The 22883-nt window shown below is 44.4% G+C and overlaps 2 protein-coding genes across 4 annotated transcripts in view; one reads left to right on the top strand and one right to left on the bottom strand.

Annotated features, from left to right (window-relative positions):
* Nucleotides 1–12543, top strand: part of VGLL4 (vestigial like family member 4) — a 65354-nt gene extending 52811 nt beyond the window's left edge. The window contains exons 3-5 of the mRNA XM_044451285.1: nucleotides 3661–3883; nucleotides 8352–8475; nucleotides 9511–12543. Coding sequence (XP_044307220.1) covers nucleotides 3661–3883; nucleotides 8352–8475; nucleotides 9511–9785 — 622 coding nt within the window. The 3' untranslated portion in view covers nucleotides 9786–12543. The remainder of the gene's footprint in view (nucleotides 1–3660; nucleotides 3884–8351; nucleotides 8476–9510) is intronic.
* The window catches only part of ATG7 (autophagy related 7), a 182170-nt gene that overhangs the window by 16685 nt on the left and 142602 nt on the right, over nucleotides 1–22883 (bottom strand). For 2 of the 3 annotated variants that reach the window (XR_006416695.1, XR_006416694.1), the window contains exon 18: nucleotides 6671–6869. Coding sequence is in view for 1 of the 3 variants with exons in the window: in XM_044451274.1 (XP_044307209.1) it covers nucleotides 6780–6869 (90 nt within the window). In the remaining 2 variants the exon portion in view is untranslated. Of the gene's footprint in view, nucleotides 1–6375; nucleotides 6870–22883 lie in introns of those variants that run through there. The other variant, XM_044451274.1, reaches the window with a different exon arrangement.

Genomic DNA, 22883 nt, shown 5'->3' with positions numbered 1-22883 from the left:
GTCTTCCTAACTAGTAGTATATGGCAGTGAAATATAGGCATAGCCACAGAATGCTTGTATGTGCACATGCTTAGGATATATAAAATCACATACTTGTGAGAAAGGATACAGGAAATAGTTTTCTTCCTCTAAACAACTGACACCCATGGCAGAGTTGCAAGTCATCTGTATCTCCTCCCCTGTATAGTGAAGTTTCTTCACTATACTTTGTCCAAACAGTGACACCCCCTCCTCCCAACTGGGCAGAGGATTGTTTCAGAGATCTTCCAAATACCCTGGACTGACAGAAAGACATACAAGTGGGTCCTTGGAAGGAAAATGTTGTAAGCCGCCCCGAGGCTTCGGCGAATGGGGCGGCATAAAAATGTTTTAATAAATAAATAAATAAATAAAATGACAAAACTGAAGCTGTTGTATTTTGTGTAGCTCACAAAAAGGCAAGATTTGCTGGAGAAAACAGTCATGCTAGAGAAAGGCAGAAGAAGAAATGTGAGATGGTGCAGTTCTATGAAGCAGTAGTTTCCACCCTTTTCTATGCCCTACACCCTTAGATAATGTTTGATTTATGTTCACATCTCCTACAAAAGTAATGCCACATTTGAAGATGAAGAAGTCAAATTTCTAATTTTTGAATTGCAAATTGAATACAATATTGTGGGTGAAGAAATTGACCTCAAAAATAAGCTTTTAACGCAGTGCATAAAATTCAAATATAAATCGAGCAATTAGAAAATAATTGCAAACATTAACATTGATCCCAGTGTGAACATAAAATTCAGTGACTTCTTTGTTCCTGCTTCTCAAAATGTGGAACTTTCTTGGTGATTACGATCTGCAAGTCTGCCTTTTGATTTGGGCACTTCCTAGATTTTGTCTTGATTGACAAAAGAGAACTGAATCAAATGAAAACAAAATAATAATAAATAATTTTATTATTGGGATAATGTTTGGCAAAAACCATCCCAATTCATAAAGTTTGCCAAATCGAGATGCAGCCTTCCTCTTTGTCACACTCCCTGAAATGCCATATCATACCCCTTGGGGGTACAGGCACCCCAGGCTGGGAATAAAGGAAGTCAAGCCCCAAGTTTGCAAGAGCTGAGCTGTGCAGGACATGACATTTTGGAGGACAATCATTCATAAGGTCACCGTAAGGCACATGACAACAGCGTGGAGGCGGTGACAGGCGCTGCTTGCATAGGTCCTCCCCGCTTGAGATCCTCCAAGCTGCATGCAGCCCACTTGTTGCTTGAGGGGCTTGTTAACTCCTTCCTCAGCAAAGGAGTCAAGTGCTGAAGAGGGGCAGCTCCTGAGAGCAGCCAGTTTCTGCATTCACCTGAGCAGCAGCTTCTGGGTCAGCCGGAAGGGCAACCCCACGATATTGAGCTAGCGGTTTGCATTTGGTTTGATAGCTCCCAATCATCCAGGTACTGGTGGCATGTGATAAGAATGGTGTCTGCCTCTGAGGTGTACTGGCTGCCAAAGGTGCCATCACTTCCAAAATGCAGTCCAGAGTGGCTTTACAAATGACTAAGCTCCTCCAGAGAAAGGTGTCACAACGCCCTTGACCTCATGCAGAAGTTTCAGTTTAATGTGTTTTGCTCATGTCCTGCTACAAAATTGGTGATTTAGGGTGTCATCCTGTGCTTGCCTGGCTGGGACATGCTGACATTTCTAGGGCTGTCTAAATATGCACCGGATCGCAGCTTTAATTTGAGCAAGAATTCTGGGCACTTCACAGGCAACTCAGCTTAAACTACCAGGGTTTCTTTCCCCAGTATTGTAATCAGGATACTCTTGTAAAGTGACTGGAATTCATGTTTGCCTCAGTATGAGATAGCATTCAATTAAAAATAAAAGGACAAGTGATTTGGCCTGGTAAAAGTTCAGGAGCAGGAGACCAACTTTTAAAGTATTGTGTTTCCAATTGTTTGCTCAGAAAACCTTGGTGGTAGTGGTTGTGATGAATTGTAATCACTAATGATCATATACATGATTTCAGTTTCTTTATAAATTTCAGAGAGGAGGGGAGAGAAAGCCTAGCAGACATGCACATGCATATGCAGGCACTAATTACTGTTAATTACTGTTCAGTTTTACTTAGTGGAAGGCAGCAAATTAAAAGGGACCTTTTTATGTAGCTAGTGTTTATTTGAAGGAATGGCCTGTGTTTACAAAGATCATGTGCCAAATGCACCAATATTTTATAAACAACTTTTTTTCATTGAAGTGCAGTTACAACACATAATTAGTATCTCTCTGAAAAAGCTGTAGATTATTGAGGTTAAGCAGAACTTGTGAAGTAAATTAACTCCCAAATGACTTAACACTAGAGAAATAAACACAGCCCATCCACTTGTGGAGGTAGCTGTGTTGTTTCCAAGTTTAGCAGCAGCTGTTTTCATGACTGATGGAGTCAAATAAGCCGCCACGGACTATGGTGCATGCTGGTGGCCATTCTGAAGGCTCAAGCTGTAGCTTGTGCCATCTGAACCTGGGCAGATGTGGTATCAGTATTAAACAACCTTTTCATTCCCCGTGGTCTGTTCTAGGGTCATGTGAGGATTGCGTAAACCTTGCACAATGACCCCCCCCCCCGTCCCACCAGTCTGGATTTGGATGATATGACAACCCACAGCTGCAGCTTAAACCTAAAAAGAAGAGGAAAAAGAAGACTGGCCAGCGAGGTTCACTGTGTATTAAACAAGCCATAGTTGGCTGTCGTGATCTTGTGAATCAGGTCCTTTATTACGGGGTAATAAAATCTGTTATTCAGTGGCACGGTGTCTGACTGTGGGTCTTCTCACATATTTTGCTTTAAATGTGTACACCCATGGTTTCGTAAGTATACATCTATAAAATGGATGGTAGGACGTGTGATACCTGTCTCCCATCAGGGAATGAGTGTTGATTGGGGCACTCGGTAACAAGTCAGTAAACTTTGGTTCGATGCTGTGCAAAGTAGTCCTGGTGTGATGCTTTCTGCACAAGCGCCTGTTTTGTGTGCTACAACTCTGCTTGGTGGGAGAGGCCTTCCTGTGTTCCCATAATAAGCGGAGGGCCAGTTTGCTCGGCACATGTCACTCTGGCTCTCTGGTGTAACAGATCCTCGACCTCCCTCCTTTCCAGCCCCAGTGCATCTCAGCAAAATAGTTGCTGCATCAGTTTCCCATCCCCATCTTTGCCTGTCAGCAACATACTGGATCACGCTACCCGCTTTCCAACACTGTGCAAATGCCACTGTTTTAAGTGGTGCTTGTTCAGGGTATTCTTACTGAGCGCTTTTCTGCTCATAACAACACATGAATGGTGCAGTCAAGTGACATTTAACATGCAGTGCATTTCAGTCAATATCAGCCAGTGGTGAAATGAGACAGTGTCTTTTCATAGCATGGATATCAACTGGGGGCTGTGATGGAGATGGATGGGAGGGTTCTGGGTAACTGATTACATACATACCATTTGCCAACCAGTTGTGGCTAACAGGTGTGTGTTACTTTTTAGGACTGCACATACACGTTTCAGTTCATTTGTTAAATGTTTATTTGTTTCTCAGTTTGATTAAATGTAACGGGCAAACAAAAGAAATGCCGAAACCTTTCCTCTTCCTTGAATTAAATAAATCAGGATAAAACAGTGGTCTGCCTCTGTTTCTTTTAGAATGAAGACTGCCAATGGGGATTACCGAAAAGAGCACAGAGAAAGAAGTCGGAGTCCAATAGAACGGGCTGCTGCACCAACAATGAGCCTCCATGCTAATCATATATATGCCTCAATCCCAAGTTTAACCATGGATCAACCTCTAGCACTGACCAAAAACAGCATGGATGCTACCAGGTCTGTGAGCATCACTCCTGCAATGACGTCGGTGGAACGGCAGCAGGTATTTGGACACACGTCCTTCAGCTGTGCATGCATTTAACACCCAAGTTTTTACACATTTTACGCTTGCTTAAAGTGTCTGTGCTCACATTCTTAACTTTCCTCGTTCCTTCTCATCTGTAACTTTGCAAGCACATTATTGCAGATTGCAGTTTTGCATATATTTTAATTGGTTGTAAGTCATTTTGAGTGTCAGAGATACATAGCAAAACACATGAAATAGACACATCTTGTATATCTGATTTAATGTTTTTCAACACTTGTTGATAAGTGGAAAACCGTATGTTTCCTCAAGAGGTGGGTCTGTCCGTCCATCTGTCCATCCTTTTTTTAGTTTTTGAAGACAAAAGAGACCAATGCTCTTAGAGGAGTAAAAGTAGGAGGGGAATTGTTGCCACTGTGGCCTCCAATCAGCCAGCTGTCTCAGCCACTGTATCTGCCTTTTAGAAGCACCAGATCCTTGCTGGTGAGTGATCTTTGGTTTTCCAAAGATCTGCACGAACAGGAGGAGGGAAGAAAACTTAAGATTGCAGGAGTTAAAATGACTGCGTGAAGGACTTTATGAATTGGAAAGAGTGAGGAATAACTTATTAGGTTAGAAGAGAAAATTCTAGCCTAATTAATCATCTCCTTGTTGCTATTTATGCATTTGAAATGTTTGTACACACTTCTAACTCAATTAGCTGAAGGCTGAATTAGTGCAGTTCAGAAATAGCTTTACTACTTGATGTGCTGTTGGTGTGGACCAGGCCAAAGTCATAGCTGCTGAGGAGAACAGCCCTGTCAGAGAAAGCTGCAGTGGTTTCACTCCTCCACAGACACGCTTTTCTGTGTCTCTCTTGGGCAAAAACAAGCAGGTGGCCAGTCTTTCAGGATCAAGGTGATTGGTGGAAGGGGCCTCTCCCCTGCTCCCCTCACCTGAATTCCAGTCAATTTGAGAACTCACCATCATCTGTTTGAATGAACGTTTGAGTTTGCCTGCAGCGTCATCAGTTACTTTGCTAGTGGTAGTTAGTAAAATCTTCAAAGAGCTGCTAGATGTTTAACGTCCATAGCAACTTTTTAAGAACTAACGATAACATAAGGTTTGAGCAATACTCTCTTGTTCACTGGGGGGGCATGAAAATGGCTATGAGAGAATATGATAAGAGAGGTGTCCAATCTTGTTTTGGTGGGAAAAGATCTGCCATGGCTTGCTGCTCACGGAAATTTGTTTCTTCCACACTGCAAAAGTCACCAGTCTTGTAGCGTGTATGTAGAGCCGCTTGGACTCTTCTCCCTTCATTGTGCTGACTGATGAGTCTTCCTTGGAACGGGGCATGGTTTCCTCTCCAGGCCCTCCTGTGTCTGTAGTATGATGCAAGCAGAGCAGGTGGAACAAATGCCAGCCCTCTTTTCCTGGACAGAAGTAAATGCTTTCCTAAAAATTAGTACCATGGAGGGCACTTTTGACTTTGTTCAGGAACATTCCTACAGTTGCAAATGAAACTCTCTTCCTGGCTTATGCTTTCTTGTGTTCATTTCTTGTGCCTCAAGCTGTTACTCCCACATTGCCGCTGTTCCAGGGTTTTAATGGTAGAAGGAAGCAGGATAGCTTCCAGAGCTACTTGTATACTAGAACTGGGATGATAGCAGGGTGATGCTTGCCATGTGCATTGAGATGCATGTTATACAAACAGGATTGTGCACGCTTTCTTCTGTCATGTATTCATTTAAGAACATTTCTTAAATAAATTGATTTCTTGCAATCAGTGTTAAAAATCCCAAAGTGGCTCACAATGTATTATAAATAAAACTGTATTAAATAAAGTCATGATAGCAGCTAGGTGAGTTAATGGTTGGGAAAAGCCCGGGTAAATGAATTTTTTGTTTTTAGCAGTCACTGAAAGCACGTGATGCTTGGTGCCTACTGCACTGCAGAAAGAAAGCCATTCCAGACGTTCCTCTTGTAAATTGAAGTAGTTTTCCGTGAGTTTGGGAAGCTCTTTGCCCAGCATTACTTGGGTTTCTCAGGTCCTTTTATTTTTATTTGGCATTTGATGGGTAATTCTTGCTTTCCAGACAGTGCTTATAGACTGGACTGGACAGGACTGGACTGGACTATCCTATAGGCTTACCTGGGATATGACCTGAACTCTTTTTATCTTGGATGTGCTTGTGTTACCAATTGCATAATCCATTGTACAAACCCAACTGCTCCTGTTCTGCATACAGCACCACCTCCTCTCCATCAGCGATGACAGACAAGGAAGGGAGAGGCTTGCACTGACGACATTGGGGTTCTTTGATAAACCTTACTATTGTTTCTCAGCTTGGCAGCCAGCTCTGCCACTCTCAGAGTAGCTCAGGACCTGTTTTTATTGGACTGTGCTCTGATGATTATGGCCAGATTTTTAAACGTTTTGTTGTATTTGGAGCATTGGTAGTGCTGTGTCTCAGGTCAGACGCTACAGTGAGACCTGCTGCTGTTCTCAGATGCTAACTGCATCTGTATTGGCGATTGTCGCATTCTTGATGTGCTGGGTTTACTTTTTAATGTGCAACTTGATTGTGATTGTGATTGTTTTTAGTCTTGCTTTATAATTAAGTACATGTCAGAAAAATCATTTGGAGGTGATTAATTCTACTGAAAATTACTTTTAAGTCTATTCAGAAAGAAGCGGGAAAGCCTCCATTTATTCTCTTGTGTTTGTATAACCTATACAAGATGGAAACTGGGTGCCTGCAGCTGTACTGCGTTTAACAGCCGAGTTGATGTCACTGATGCAACATGAGTCATGAGGGCTACCTTGCCAGTAGAGCCATGGCTGCCTGCAGGCTGGGTTGGAACGTTGGCGTGAGATTCCTTGTGCCCCGCAGTGGGAACCACCGTGCCGCTCAGTCCGCATAGAGCCTGTTCAATGTGTGTCTAGGTCATGTGGGAATTGCTTCTTCAGTTTTCTCTTAAGAGACAAATTGGCTGAACATGGTATGTGCTGTGTCCAGTCCTGTCACAAAGAATACAAAGGAATCAATTAGTGGGACCAATATTCCTTACTGTTCCTGCCTCCCCTTTGTTTCCATACGCTAGACATGTTTGACTTTCCTATCAGTTCAGAACAAACAGAAGCAGCCTGTTGCTTTTGTTTTTGGGTTGCTGAAACTTGCCTTGAATACCTTTGATCTTGCAGTAAAATACCACCTCTCCTTAGGTGCTTTGACTGAGCTTGTGCTTTAAACAATGAATTCTCTGCTGCTCGGTATGTCCAGGCAGCTTTTAGAGCTATGTATGGGAAGGCTGTTGAAAGGCCTGGGCTCTGGTTCTGACCAACCTCTTGATTATGAGCAGGTGTTTAAACTGCTCTTGAGAGCCAGGGCATTCCAGTTTGAGGTTAGACCAGGGTGAAAGTCACACACACAACAGCAGTGTGGTGCAAGATGTGGCTGTTGATCCTAGCAACCTGGAAGCCTCTTGACTGCCGGGCCAGGTTGGATGCTTTCACTAACCCTCTGCTGTACCTGAACCTGGAGTGTGAGGTTGGTGGGGCGTCTCCTGCTCTTTCTGTTCCCGAGCTTGGCCAAGGTGGGGGCAGGAAACAGCACTTGAGCCTCTCAACAGCTCAGGACTGAAGGGGGCACAGAGACAAGCTAAATGCGCCCCACCTCCCTCATTTTAGGGCAGAGCTGAAGGAAGGAGGAAGAGTAAGTGGAGGCTTGTGGTCTTCCTCTGCCTCTGTGCTTGGGGAGCCTGTCAGGAGCAAAGACGAAGCCCTCCTTTCCCCCAGAGCCCAGAGGTGACATGGTGAAGCAGCGAGAAAGCCTGCTCACTGAGCCCGGGCCCCTGTTGCCGTGGGGCAAGGGAATGCTGCTTAGTGCTCCATCTGCAGTGTGGGGAGGTCTTTGGGGCCCTCCAGGCTGTGGGCAGAGTGCAACGGGTGAACTGCAAAGGGCAGGTTCCGGGCCTGCATTTCTCCCCTCGATTGCCACGCTCACAGCAGGTGCAGCTGGCCATTTTCGGAACGGCTTAATCCTCGCATTGTTTGTATCTGTGAGCGCACAACCAAGAACAATGCATGTTCGCATTTGATGAATCATATGCTGTGTGACTCAGTGGCTGGCAATAAGTTAAAGTAAATGCAGACATTTAATACTTCATTATTGAATTTGAAATGTCGCTGAAGTCACTGTATCACATTTTATGAAAGCAGACCCGGGCATCGCTGTTTGGCAGAAATCATCCTTTTCCATTCTTCTCCCTTCCCTGTGATCTAGAACATCCTGCCCAAACTCCAAATGTTTTGGACCACAGATCCCACCTCACCATGGGATCAGCCATGCTGTGCAGGGCTGATGGGAACTGCAGTCCTGAGCATTTTGAGAGTAGCATATTGGCGAAGGCTGTTTTGCGACTTGCACAGGCGATTCCTGTGCTGAACAGTATTCTGATGTGGGGGAGCAGCTTGGTGACCTGCCTTTTGTCTGCCCTTCAGAACCGTCCCTCTGTAATCACATGTGCCTCTGCAAGCAACCGTAACTGTAATCTCTCACACTGTCCAATTGCACACAGTGGATGTGGCGCCGCCATACCAGCCAGTTATCGGAGACCATCTAGCAGTAAGTAGTACTTCGGCTTCGAGAGTTTCCTTTCCGAGGACTTGAAAGCTACGTAGGGCCATCAAATAACTGGAACATGTGTCATGCATTTACAGCAAAGTGGGGGAGGGGGGCTTGGGGGGAGGGGAGGGGGTATGTTAGGGTCAAATTAAATGTGTAATTGTGTACTGGAATAGAACTTTTATTGGGATCTTCCTCCCTGTTTTTGGCAGCAGAAAGCTTCAGTCATGCCAGCACATTTGAGCAAATGCTTTGAAGGAAAAAAGTTTAGGTTCCCTCGACAAAATTTTGGACTCTTTGTGTTTGGCAGCCATAGACCTGGTGTTGATTCGGCCTTATTTTCATATATCTAGTATGTCCTTTACTTTTTCTGGTTTTTCTAGTGCTACATAAGCCCCATATGTGGTGCAGTAAAGAGCCTCATTTTAGGTCCAGCCTGTTCAATAAATGCATATTTGCATAACGCAAATGCCTTGGTGATTGTGCTTAGCTTTCCTTGGGTTGGATGTAGAAAAACTAAATCATGCTCAGGTCTTGCTGATTCCATTCAGACCTAAAGCAGTTAATTCATTCTAGATACAGTCCCTTCAGCTTTCTTTGTAAAAGTACCAGCATTATGCAGAATCATATCTGAGTGGACAAGACAACATGCAATACCTTAATGACTTTTTTAAAAAAGTAAATATATAAAGCTAAGGATCGTGTGTAGTAAATTGGTTCCATTAGAGATTTAACATATCATATTTTTGTGTGTTGAAACCAGATACATACATTAAAAACAAACCCACCCCCCACCTGTACTCAGCTGTTTAGCATGGATTTTTGTGTTGTCTGAACCCAGCTATTCCCTCTGACAGATTATCAAGATAATGAAAGTAACTGAAAAGGGTGTTTGCAGAACTATTGCAAGTTTTGTTTAAAAAAAATCAGAATGTGAAGTTCGGAGTAACTGCATAGGAAAGCTAAAAGCATTTTTGGTCGTGCGGGTTTCTTTGCTGTAGGCTTCTTACCACTCTTCCTCCTTTCCCGATGCAGCTACCACTGCCTGTGACCCAGTGGTGGAAGAACACTTCCGAAGAAGCCTTGGCAAGAACTACAAGGAACCTGAGCCAGTGACAAACTCTGTATCCATCACAGGATCAGTTGATGACCACTTTGCCAAAGCACTCGGAGAGACATGGCTTCAGATTAAAGCTGCAAAGGACGGCGTGTCCAGCAGTCCCGAATCTGCCTCTCGGAGGGGCCAGTCATCTTCTCCCCCTTCCTCTCACATGGTCAACCATAACCATTCACCTTCCGTCGTCTCATGAAGAGGAGGACCACAGTTTCTTCACCCAAACGTGAATTTGCATGGTTTGACTGAGCTTGCGAAAGTGCTCAACAACAACATAGTGTTTGGGAGGGAGGCTATGAGAGGAGATTAGTCTGAACACACGTTTTGTGTGTATTTGCTTGTTTTTTGTTGTTTTTGTTTTAATATGTGTGTCCTTAAAAGATAGCAGGAACTATTCGATTAAAAATTAAATCCTAAGATGTAGCACTCTTTTTTTTTCCTGCCTCAGTTACCAAAGAAACCTCTGATGCAAATCTGCTGCCCCCTTTTCTTAAAAAACAAAACAAAACACAGAAACAAATTAATGAGCAAAAAAAGAAAAAAAGAAAAAAAAAGAAAGAAAAAAAAGAAAAAAAAAGCCATTCTGTACAGTTGGTTGACCCAAATGCTGTGTGCTTGGATTAGCTTCTTGAGAGTAGAATCGTGTCTGAATTTTGCTTCCGTTGCTTTTTTTCCCCCTTGTGAAGTACTTTTGTATGTATATACTTGAAAAGAACTGTCATGTATGATTTGCACTATTGGAGGAGGTCTAGAGTTGCATAGCAACTTCATGCACGATGCTTATATTCTGAGGGCAAACTGCTTGGGAAAAAAGTCTAAAGATACTGTCTGTCTCTCTCTCTAAAGTAAGAAAGCAATATTTGCTTAGGAAGGGGAAGTCTCATACAGGTTATCGGTCTTTCTCTCTTTAGATTTCAGGTGCTGAGTGCTTGCAACTGGACTGCAGAATTGACTGATAATGGGCATTTAAATTTCCTAACACTGCAGTTTGTTAGACTAGAGCTGAGTCAGAGGGTTCAATAGTGCTTAAAGATGCATGTTTTATGAAAAAATAGCTGGTATCTATTAATGTATAGACAGTAAAATATATAATACTTACTAGCCTTTGTTCAGAATTAGGTTTTTTTTTTCAGTAACAGTCCTAGATAGACTTACTGCTGGTACAGTTGTAAGCTGATACTTGTATTTGATACTCACTTTAGTAGCAGCCAGCAACCATGGACCGATGTTGCCTCAGGTCAGGCCTCAAATGAAGCAGTTTATATCCAGTGTTGTGAGCTAAGGATGCTGTAGTTGCAGTCATTACAGAATAAATAATTTACATTCACAGCATCAACTGCTTAATACAAATTTACTTACTGAAAAATTAAAAATATTATGTAAGCTAACTAGTTGTAAGAACTGCTATCATGGTAAATATTTTGCTTAAACAATAGATTGTGAAATGCAATCTTTAATTTTGAGGCTGCTTATAAATCTAGGCCAAGGCACCATACATTCCTCCATTTAAAAATGTTTATAAGATGTTAGTTGCATTTATTTCATTTGCTGTATTAATAGCCCACTAACTAGGTAATAGAGGCAGGCATAAAGAACAGACTCGTGTAATGAGCTTCTCAGCTTTTTGTTAAATGCAGCAACTCACCCCCCATATATATCTATATCTATATCTATATATCCCACACATTCCACATCCATCAGTACAGTTACAACAAGGCCTTTTGAGACGGGGTTGATTGAAAAGAGTGGCTCTATTAAGGAAGGTTATGAATAGGTGAAAGACAGAAGAAATACACGTGATGTATTCCGGACTGTTTCAGTATTGGGGCCATACCAGCTTTGGCATTTTTTAAATGTTAAAGCTATTGAATATGAAAAAGGTACAGGGTAGAAAAGACCAGCAAATTATCTGTTTTTTTCCCATACTGAGTGGGCTGCCTTTTTTTAAAGCAGGAAAAGGACAACAGAAGCTCCTCCCTCATCACAACTTTCACATATTTCAGTATCAGCGTTCTGGGTAGTCAGTCAGTGATCAGTCTCCTTGGCATTTGGTGCCCTACTCCCTGTAAGAAATTTGCAGAGAAACACACTTTTTTATATAGGTAACTTTAAGACCATCATTACGCTGTGCGTAAAGAATGTACAGAGAAATTTGTAGGTATTTTTTGAGGAACAATTAATTTGTTAATGATATGTAGCTATTTAATTTTTCCCTTTCCTTTATTGTAATCATTCTCTCTCTCTCTTTGTCTCTCTCTCTCTCTTTCTCTCTCAGTCTGTTTGGAGAAAAAAAGTTGATCTTTTTTTGTTTGTAGATGTCTGTAATACAGTAAAAGTGCAGGAACACAGTTATTCTATAAGAACACTGCATTAGCAATTAATAGCCACTAGTGTGTTGTTGCTACAGGCTACTGAGCGGTCTAACAGGAAAGTACTAATGACTGTAGATAGACTCTGTGGGATATGTAACTCCTTTGACCATGATTTGAAGCACAATAATACAACATTATACTTACTTATCTGTGATAGGTAAATAGATTTGTGGTGGGACAGAGATTAGCACCCCAGTCCTACCCACAAAAGCAATACCCATTTGGAAACAACTCTGCATTGATTTTGGTGGAACGTGCATCACAGTAGGCACAGTGTGTCGTGTCCTGTGTGTAATCATTTGAGAGAAAAATACCCCATGGGAAATCCAGTTACCTTGTGCAAATGAAAGGGGTTAGGGTGGGAAGAGGAGGTGGGACATTAACTGTACTGTTACATAAAATTTTTCACAGAGCCATGCTATCTACAGTTCAGCTTGAATGCTCTCCATGTTTGTAAATCTGTAATATATCATTCTTTTGTGGCCTTGTTGCACCTGGCAATTTTTAAAAAAGGTTTGGCAGGCCATCTTTTTTTGTACTTAAAAGTAGCCTTAATGAACAATAAAGTGCTCTTAAATCTTACAGAGTTGAGTATGTGGTGTTTGAATTTCTTTATTGCAAAGGTATTTTAATTAATACCACTATCACCAATCCATGCTGGGGGGAAAAAAGCCAGTTTCCTAAGCAAGATACTTGCTCCAAATGATCTGCACAGTCTTTACCTACCAGTGATGCACTAATTACTGTGCTGTTTAAATGGAAACCTAGTAAACATCTTAACATCAGAGACACAAGAGGCCAGCAGTCTTTTTCCAATGGCAATTGCCGGGATATTCCCTATTAAGAGAGCATTGCCATATGCAGCTGTTGCATTTGCAACTGAGCTAATACTGGCCATTCTTGTGCCAGCCGAGAGAGTGGCTCTGCCGTACATTTGTTCAATGTAAGGAATAAAAGATCATTGTAGCTTTTTCAGTTTTCACGTGCCACAGAGCAGCTGCCTCTGCACTGCTGCTACAAGATGCACAATGGCTGGCTGACTATTATCTGGCCGTGGGAGCTATTTAGAGCTTCTGCGTTGGACAACTGCCTTTACGTGGCAAGGAGAAATTCTTGCTTTGCATATGAAGCAAAAGTTCCTGCTAATGTAGAATATTAATTTTATTAACTCATTTGAAGTTAATAAAAAACAAACCTCCAAATGGGAAGCAGCTGCTCCCCAGTTGAGCATCAACATCAAGAAAGCTCACACAAGTCTGGCTAGATGTTTTAGAGCATAGGTAGGCAACCTGGTGTCCTCCAGGTGCTTTGGACACAACTCCCAAAATTCCTGACTCCTGGGCAGAATGGATAAGGCATACGGAAGCTGTACGGAATCATCAGGGAGGCTCCAAGTTGCCTGCCCAGCTTTTGATCCAAGAGCAGGAAGCCAAGCACCAGACAGCGGCCACAACAGGTCATGCAGCACAGCCTTCCCCGACCCAGCACATGCCCAAGTGGCTTGCGTACACCTCTCGTGATCTCCAACTAGTTGCAGCCGAACTCGTCCGGAGAGTGTTGGTTGGGAGATGATGTCCCAGCAGGCCATCTTGATGGAAACTAAATGTGGAAACCTCCTGACTGCAGACCCCATGCAAGCACAGAGTCTGTATGTGTGACGCAGAGAGACACCAAAGAAGAACTTTGAGTTGCTCACACAGACTGTGACTAGAACTTAGAATGAGTAAAGAAAGGAAACTAAATGCATGAAGAGATGCAGCGAGTACATTCAACATAGGATCGTACATATATTGGAAAGCCCATGTGCGAAAAGATACACATGAAGTCTGCATGCACACGAACTCTTAAGTGTAGCAGAAAGAGCATAACAAAGTGTTGGTCAAGGATAAAATTGATCAACAATAAATCATAGAATACTATGCAACTATTCCAGGGCTTTCTATTTCAGCGGCTTAGTTTTCCCATAAAGCAGATGAGGGATCACATGGGTCTGTATTCCCCTATTTATGCTACAGGTGGAAGCAAAGATGATAAAATGGAGCTAAAGGGCAGAGTTAGCCAAGAGCTGTGTTTGTGCATTCTTGTCTCTCATGTCCCTTCATTTTGAGGATTTCCTAGCTCAAAGCTGAGGAAGGGGCACACAAAGAATGTTTTACACAATCATTTCCACTCCTAATCTTCTCCACTTAGGATGGGAAAGATATACAGAGAGAGTGTGTAAGCGTGCATAGAAGGGTATATACAAGGATTCTTTTTTCCTCTCCCACTTTGCTTTATCCCGCTGGAAAATCTCTCCCCCTCCTCTAATTGCCTCACTAGTATGACTGGTTGCCAGCCAAGGGTTTAAGACTTTGATCTGGGCTACAGCGATACCCTGAGAATTTCTAGTTGCATTTAGTTAATGGCCTGATCTGAAGACTTCCTGAATATAAGTGGTGAGCATGGTGAGTATAAATCGGATAAAGCAGCAGTTCCACCAGTTTAAGCCTCAAAGTATGATGCAACAGTGCTTTCGGTGAGCAATAAACAGCCAGCTAGATGTCTAGAGTAGTAGGGAATGATCCTAAATAAACATCTCAGTCCTGGCCAAATGGCTTGTAAAGAACAACCTTTCAGACACACAAGCAGAAGTTCCCTTCGAACAACAACAATCTAATAGAGTGTCTAGAGTCTCTAATTGCATCACTTTGAGTATTTATATTCAGCCGACCAATCGCTCTGTTAGTTGCAACAGGCGTGGGAGGCATTCTAAATGTCATTCTGGTTGTTCACTTAGAACAGAAGTCAAAAAGTAGCATTTCTCCTACAATGGGCCGCATTAAATTTATGACAAAGCTGTTACACAAGTGCAGCATGAACACAGTTCATGGTTGACACAAGATCATATCAGGCGCTTCCATGTGACGCATGATTGGTCACACTGTCTGTTGTTGGCCTGTCACTTCAGTTGTCACGCTGATTATGTTATAAAGTGCCCTTCGTAAACTTCAAGCAGGATATCTGTCATCTTGTGTGGAAAAAAAAAGGAAAGTGTGTACATGCACAATTCCATTTGCATCCCCTTATTCTTGTGGCACAGACGGCGCTAATGCTGAGCCTCTCCTGCTTCTGCAATTCTGACACAAGTGTAAAGGGTCCATGGAGCAGCAGAGGCGTCGCAGAAGCTCGAGCTGGCTGGTGCCACATCAAGGGGTCAGGATGGAAGGATCGACACACTTCACACCCGTAAAAGTGCTCGGGCATCACATGCAGGCTCAACATGGTGTGACTGCAACTGCTGTTGATGCCAGGCATGTGGGAATGCTCAAGGTTCACCCAGGTTCCAATAGCTCAACAGGGAGGGAAAAAAGCCCATTTAAAAAAAAAAAACCAGGAGCATTGTGATTCTAAATCACACTACTCCCACAGTGTTGCTTTCCTTCAGGTCGGGGGACCTTTCTTCTTATAAGGCAGACTGACCACAGTAGTGGCACAGCAGACCTATGCAGTTGTAGTAAAAAAGGTATCCCAGAATGACAATATCTAGTACTGTCTGGTATGAATGAATCAGGCAGGAAAAGCCCAAGCGCACAGACAAGACATTTCATCCCTCCTGGAACCAATTCATTTCTTCAGCTGTGAGTCATCCGGCAATGAGTGCATGCATATTTGAAGCAACTCCAACATACCTGGCTCGGTTGCTGAACATAATTCTGGCCTGCTGGCTACGTCATGTGCAAAGGCCATGGAGAGCATGCATCTCATAATGCTCAAGGACTGTCCCAGATTGTCGCACACTTCTTTGTGCTGACAGCAGGAGCGGCTCTGGGGCTGTCTTTCGGCTCCCCGGCCTTCCAAGGGTGCCCCTGAATACTGCTAGCACAGGATTCAGACAAAGCAAGCCACGGCTTGAAAGCTACATGTGGCCGTCTTGGCCATGCCATGCTTTTTTGCCTTCTCTGGTCTTGCCCCTGCTGCCCGGCACCGTGAGAAGGCAGGGAGAACGGGCAGCTGAGCTTGAGGCCAGGAGCTGTAGGCATGGACAAGGCCATCACGACAGACTGAACCCAGAACTGGCCACAGGGCTGATGAACCCACTGTGGAACTGGGAGAAAACTCTGTGGCAGTGGTGATGCAGACCCAAGATGACAAAGGGGAGGGGAGGTGCTTGGGCTAATAGAGAGATCCTTATGCCCACTTGCAAAGAGATACCAGGTGAGACCAAATGAGGATGAATCATGTTTGTGCACAGGTCTTAAGGAGAAAGGGTGGATGTTAGCAGTAAATGCAGAAAAGGCCTGAGAACCTAGTGCCAAATGAGGCATATGTTCATGGCAATGTGGGGATGAACTTGTAGATGTTCTCCAGACTGGCAGCTGAAAATCAAGTCTCATTCCAGAATGATGCACAGAACCCACCTTATAACTCTGTTAACCCTCCTTAGCTCTGTTAAAAAGAAGGGCTGCTGCACGGAAAGAGTATGGCTCAGACTGCCCAGGACAGACCACTGCTCTTCTTTCCCACGGGGTTGCTGCATGCGCCTCTTTTACTTTTGCCCACATCAGTGCGTGGCAGCCATTAACCCTTCTAGGGTAGGCCAAGCGCAGCATCTTATCATTTCTTTTAAAAGTATGTTTCGGCCACCTTCGTAGTCATTCAGGATGGAGGCAACACCTGCCCATGGGTGGCCCAACCCTCCCCAGGAAAGCCCCACATGCTGCCGGCAGGGTTCCTGCCCAGCCTGGCACACTGGCAGGCCTTTTGCTAGAACAGAAAACTGATGGCTTCAAGAAATTCCAGTCACAAGTTACATTTTAATGCAGCTAGTTATTTGAGGCTATTTCTCATCATAGTCTCAACCATAACAGCCAAGTGCAGTCATTCCATGAGACAGCTAAATTAAGAAACAGTTCTCGACTCTTGGCACAAGTACTGGAACTTCAGCTGCAGCAGAGACAAGCTGCCTTTGTACACGGTATTTTATCGCATGATGGTGTTTGTTCCACTCCTCCCCCATCCCACTGAACAAGCCGGTTGTTAAGTCTCTGCAGCTCAAGCACAATTGGAAGGGATCATCACAACTGTGTGCACAGTCCGCAGAGAATGGTGAAGGGCTGTTTCTTCACAACTGAGTCACGCATACGAACTGCTCCAGCCAAACCATTTCACCCACAGGGCTGCCATCTGTCTGATCTAGCATAAAGCATCGACGCCTCCCCCCCCCCCACCCCAAATGGTTTGCTCCATACCTAAAAGGAAACTCGATTAAAAAGCCAGGCGCTCTCAGTGTTCTTGAGTGTATTCAAGAGGCTGGTTTTCAGCAGTGAGGGATAGACACCCTGCTGCCCGCCAGCACCAAGAGCGGCTGAGACACGATGCCCTGCTTGCCGACCTCTCCAGTAGCTGGAGAAGGCCCGGGGCACTTGCACACCCTTCGTGATGGCCCCGTCCTGGCATTGCGGTGGCAGCAGGCCCAGTCTCAAACAGCCAGCCCTTGTCCTGCTACGTGGCTCATCCCATGACAGGCAAGGTGGAAGGAAGGGGTTGACAGGGAGCTTGCGGCCACCTCTGTGGGGAAGCAGACTTTTCGTTTTCAGCTTGCAGGACCACGAAGACGGAGACACCCTGGATGTGCCCCAGGCAGCCCAGCCCTGCTCCCCATCCCCTTGCTGCTCCTGGTGACCCATTCAGGGCAGCTCCAGTTCTCAGGTGGGGCTGTCACTGAATGTCACTGTGCATTACTCAGGGGACCCTGGTGGTCTGTAAAAGCAATTGAGGCATCCTTTTCATCGGCAGGAGGCTGGATCCAGGATCTGTCTTCCTTGAGAGGAATGGAAGGTCCATTCTCCTGGTTTCAGGGTATTCCCTCTCCTCCCACAGCCTGGCTCACCTGCTCAGCAGAGCCTCTGATTCTCTGTAAAATTCTGGGGTCTGGAGGGGCTGCCATGTGAAGGAGGGCGCAGGAAAGTCAACTTTTAGCAGCATGGCTGATCCCACTTAAATTTGGATCCAAACCAAAATACTGAATGTCGCCGCTCGGTTCCTCATCCATTGCTGCTTGAAGGCCTCATCTGATCATCTTCACCGACAGCAGGCGGTTGTTGCTCCTCCCACATTGTACTGAAGTGCTGCCTCTCCATCACCAGCGCTAGAAATTCAGGTGCTTCTGCAGCTCCCAGGCCAGGGAGGCAGGACGTGAGCTGCTCTGGTCACACCAACCATTCTTTTCTGCCACCATTTCAGCTTATTTAGTAGTTGTTTGTTTAAAACTTTTGCATCCCATCCCATCACTGATGGGTTACAAGAACAACAGTAAAATAGGATAAAGAAAGTAGCACAGCGACCAATAATAAACATAAAATCACAAATTAAGACAATTAACAATTAAAATAGAGGAAAAAGAAAAAGGTTTTCACCTGTCACCCAAAGGAGAAAAGCATTGGCACCCGGCAAACCTCTCTGGGGAGCGTATTCCATAACCAGGGCGCCACTGCAGAGAAGGCCCTTCCCTGGGTAGCCACCCTCCCAATCTCCTTCAAGGAGGCCTCCCAAAGAAGGACCTCTCAAGGGACGGGAGGGCACACAGGGAAGAAGGCGCTCCTTCAGGTATCCAGGACCCAAGCCAGTTAGGGCTTTATAGGTCATTACCAGCACCCTAAATTGGGCCCGGACTTCAATTGGTAGCCAGTGTAAGTGATAGAGGACCGGTGTAATATGTGAATACCTGCTTACCTGCAGATCCAGAGCTCACAGTCTCCCTTACCTTAAATCTTGCAATTTGGAGCTATTTGTTCACACCGACACAAACTCGGCAAGGGAAGAGCACCTGATAATATGTTCCTGTCAAATAACTGGCCTCTACTTCTTTTCACGCCTTGCTATAACACACAGCCATACTAATAAATAGTCCCAGTTCTACTTGGGGATTACAGAGAAAATCATACTTGCAACATTGCTGTTGCAACTTACAGTATATCACAGAAGTGAGTCCACCCCTCACATTTTGTAAATATTTTATTATATCTTTTTCATGTGACAACCATGTGAAAGGCTGATCTTATGAAACTGGAAGAATAAACACCTCCTAAAAAGCAATAGACTGATGTAGCGGTAGCTTACGAAGCTTTTGTTATAAGAACAGGTAGCAGACAGCCGTCACCTTCAAACAGTCCACTTTTGTGGGAGCCTCTGTATCATTGCTAGAAAGTTACGTGTCAAGGCAACTGTGCCGCAACTCCATGTGCTCACATTAAGAAAGGAATGTTCTTCCAGACGCCCATGGACACCACCTCAGAAACCCCTGAAGGGGTGCCAGTGGAGATGCTCACATTGGGGACCCCTGCTTTAGGTACCCTTAAACAGTCGGAATACATTCCGAAACCTGATCTCTATGGGAGTCCACACCGATGAGAACAAACTTGAGTTGCAGTTTGCCCACCCCTGCAGCTTTCAGATGAGGTTCTTGCTTTATATTGAAACATTTTCATATGAGGTTGTGCCCAATCTTGGATTTCCACCAGTGGATTAGAAACCCCTGGAAGAACAGTTCAGCCCTCAATTCTGTGGCCCCAGCTTTTTCTCAGATCTGCTCCACAGGGCTGGGAGACCTTCTGATGCAGATATGGAGCACACTCAGGGGGTTGTGGGTAGACTGGGAGAAATGCCAAAGTCTGCTCACATAAGATAGGTTTACACCATGGTTTGGATCAGTCATGTATGCTAACAGCCCTCCAACACATCTTCCTTCCTTTTGCTTGAGTTAAGGAGAAGAAGAGCCTAATGTTGCAAATCTATTTTGTAGCATGAATCAATGTCTACTGCTGGCAGAGAGCTCGTATGAGAGAGCGTTGCCCATGGAGGTTTCCTTCTGCAAGGAAAAAGGAGACAGGCAAGGGCTGTGGAGCGGTGGTGCAGGGAAAACCTAACACCAGGCGTGTGGTGTGCGCCCTTTACCTGGCTGGTTGTGTTAAGGCACCGTCACTTATTTTGGAAGAAGAATGGGAAACCCCCTACATTTTTAGCCTTGTTGAAAATACTATAGAATCTGTTTTGAAAACACAAAAGGGAATTAATATCAGGAAAACCAGACTAGCTGTTCAACTATGTATGCTGGATGGCTGCCAGGAAATCCCAACCTGTTTGGTTTCAGAGATGAGGAAGCTCTCAGAAAGGGGAGGGCAAGCTCGGTCCAACCAGCAAGGAAGACCTGCAGCCCAAGCAGTTCGCATCAACCTGTTTACACAGAAACACAATCGAAGAAGTGTGCACACCAGCCACTCCCCCCCTAAAATCAGGCTGCACGCAGAAATCAGTAAGAGAAGCAGCTCCGCTGCGCTCAGTGCATCAATGGTGAGCTTTTCATCAAGCCGCAGTGCTGACCAAGCAGTGTTTTTTTGTGAAAATGTTACTTGTGCTTTATTCGTGCGATCTGAATTAAGAAAGTTTGGTCTCTTCTTTACTAAGGATCAATTTGTATGCCATTAGTGGGTATCACTTTGCATTCCACGATAAGCCATGGAGCAGCTAAAAGAAATGGCAGGGAAAGGCCGTGCCAACATTTGCCTGAGCCACAAACATGCCCAGGGACCTTCACCAGCCAGCCTCAAGCAACCATCCGCAGGGTTAGAGCTCACTGGAGTAATACTACTCTATACTGGTTCAACGTTGCCTTCAAGTTTGCCGAGTGGCACACAGCAGTCATGTCCACCAGAAATTTAGGAGTATGCTCCTTCAACACATGAATTAAGGTAAGTGTTGAAGACGTCAGCATTGGCTCATGGTACAGCCTGAATCCATGTGTATGGGAGCAACACTTTTGAGATGCAAGAGAAAAGAGCTCGCAAAAAGGTGGGATGCAAGAGGAATGCATAAGATGAGTCAACAGATTGTATAACTCTGGAAAGGCAACGTAAGTGAGGAAAATTCATAGCAGCTGAATTACACTCTCACAAACCCTGTGGCCTCCAATTCTCCTAACTGGCCTTCTGAGACAGAAGGCAGGGAATGCAAGCGGGCTGGCTAGCTGACAACGGCACACCCTCCAATGGGCAACACACACGCAGACCAGCGCTGCTGGCAGGACAGAGATCTCTGCACCAGTGCAAACAACTCCATCTGCAGTCTGCAGACAAATTTATATGATCCTCATGGATTGGCAATCAGTGCAAAGAAAGCCATTGTTACAACTCATTCAGTGTTGGGAAATTGGGAGAAGATTTTTCTCTCTTGCAAAGCCTGGACTGGCCATTGAGATTGTGACAGAAATGAACAAAGGGAGGGTTCACAGTTCAGGTTTTGAGTGCATCCCCATCAGCTCTGCTTACCAACAAAATCTCAGCAGACCCACTCCCTGAGTTTTAAATATTGGGCTGGGCCAGCCTTCCCAGCCCTGGTGCCAATGGCAAGGCTGGCTAGGACAGGTGGGGGCTGTAGCCCCACATCTGGAGGGCACTAGCTTAGGGAAGTCTGGACTAGATGGGTTGATGCTCCGACCTGCTGTCTATTGTCCTCATGCTATTCAATAAAATCAGATATCCCTTTCTTAGGTAAGAGCCCTAAGGGTTGCGACAGTAGTGAATTCTCAGGATGAGCTTTGCCCTTTTCATCTGAGGAAATCCTGTCAGCAAAAAACCAGAAGGAAAGAAGGGACTCTGTCCACCCGCATCCCTCCTCCAAAGCTCAAATTTCAACTTCCTCCATGATGGCGCTCCAAGAGCAGATGTGAGGGTGGTGCCAAAAAGCCTGCAATCTGCATAGACCAGGCAGTGAGGAAAAGTGCTTGGAAATTCTTTTAATATACATTGCATTTCTTTGAATAAAAGCTTTCATTATGTCCCCTTCAATTAAAGTGCTTAAAACATTTTACAAAAGGAAAACTTTGGAAGCAAGCAGGCAAGCCATTCCCGTTTCCCAGGGGAGGGGAAAAAAACAATAAAGTTAACCAACAGAAGGTTTTCTAAGTCACATTGGAGCACTTCTGCACAACATAGACATCTGGGAAGCATATGTACAGGAAGCAAGCTCAGTTTTATACAGCTCTAGGTTACTGGAATTACTAAGCAAGGAAACATCATATTACCCTGTGCTTCGAATGTCATATATAGATAAATGCCTATGGGAAAACAATAGTGGACAACTTCAATCTTGATAATCCAAGTGTCAAGATAGACACTCATTGGAGAGTATTCCCAGCAGACACCAAACGGTTCTGGACTCTCAGCTAATCAAGGCTGCAGAATTTCAAAACAGAGTTTCCTGTTTCACTATCTACAAATGTCGTCTGTGCTGGTGACTCACTGCAAGTTGCAGAGAACTAATTTTTCCCACTGTGACTTCCAGTCTGGCTTGGGAAAAACTGGCTTTCCCCAGCAATAGGAGCCCAAAGGCCATGATGCAATTTATTTCATTTGTTTAAATTAAAATAATGCTCTGGCATACAAATGAGAATTGTATGCCTTATTTCTGTTGTTAACATGAAGGCTTTGGGTGTTGGGCCTCCTTTAAAGTCATGCCCTTTCCCCAAATCTGCTTGAATTTAAATGTTAACGAGAGTTTAGCCAATTGCAGTACTGAAATATAAACTGTATAAGGAAGGTTCACCGTGTAGTTACTTGATAGGGAGCAAGAAGGTTTTCCATAGTAGTAGAAACAGCAAACTAAGGACCATGAGCACTGTGTAACTTTAAAATGAAATTAAAACATTAGCATGACAAGGAACATCACTGAGCTGGAAAAAGCACAGAGAAGGGCAATGGAAATTATCAGGGTGCTGGAACAACTTGGATGGTTCAGCTTAGAAAAAGGGCAAATGAGGGAAGGCATGGTAGAGGTGCTTAAAATAACGCAGGGAGGCAGGCATTTTTCTTCCTCAGACTCAGGGCTATGCCATGAGGCCGACTGGTGGGAGGTTTGCCGCAGATAACGGCTGTACGTCTTCACATTCA

Source organism: Varanus komodoensis, unplaced genomic scaffold, assembly GCF_004798865.1.
Source record: "Varanus komodoensis strain SLA01 unplaced genomic scaffold, ASM479886v1 scaffold6_2, whole genome shotgun sequence".
NCBI classification, from domain to species: domain Eukaryota; kingdom Metazoa; phylum Chordata; class Lepidosauria; order Squamata; family Varanidae; genus Varanus; species Varanus komodoensis.
The sequence above is the reverse complement of the archived record's forward strand: the minus strand, read 5'-3'. Positions and strand labels throughout refer to the sequence as shown.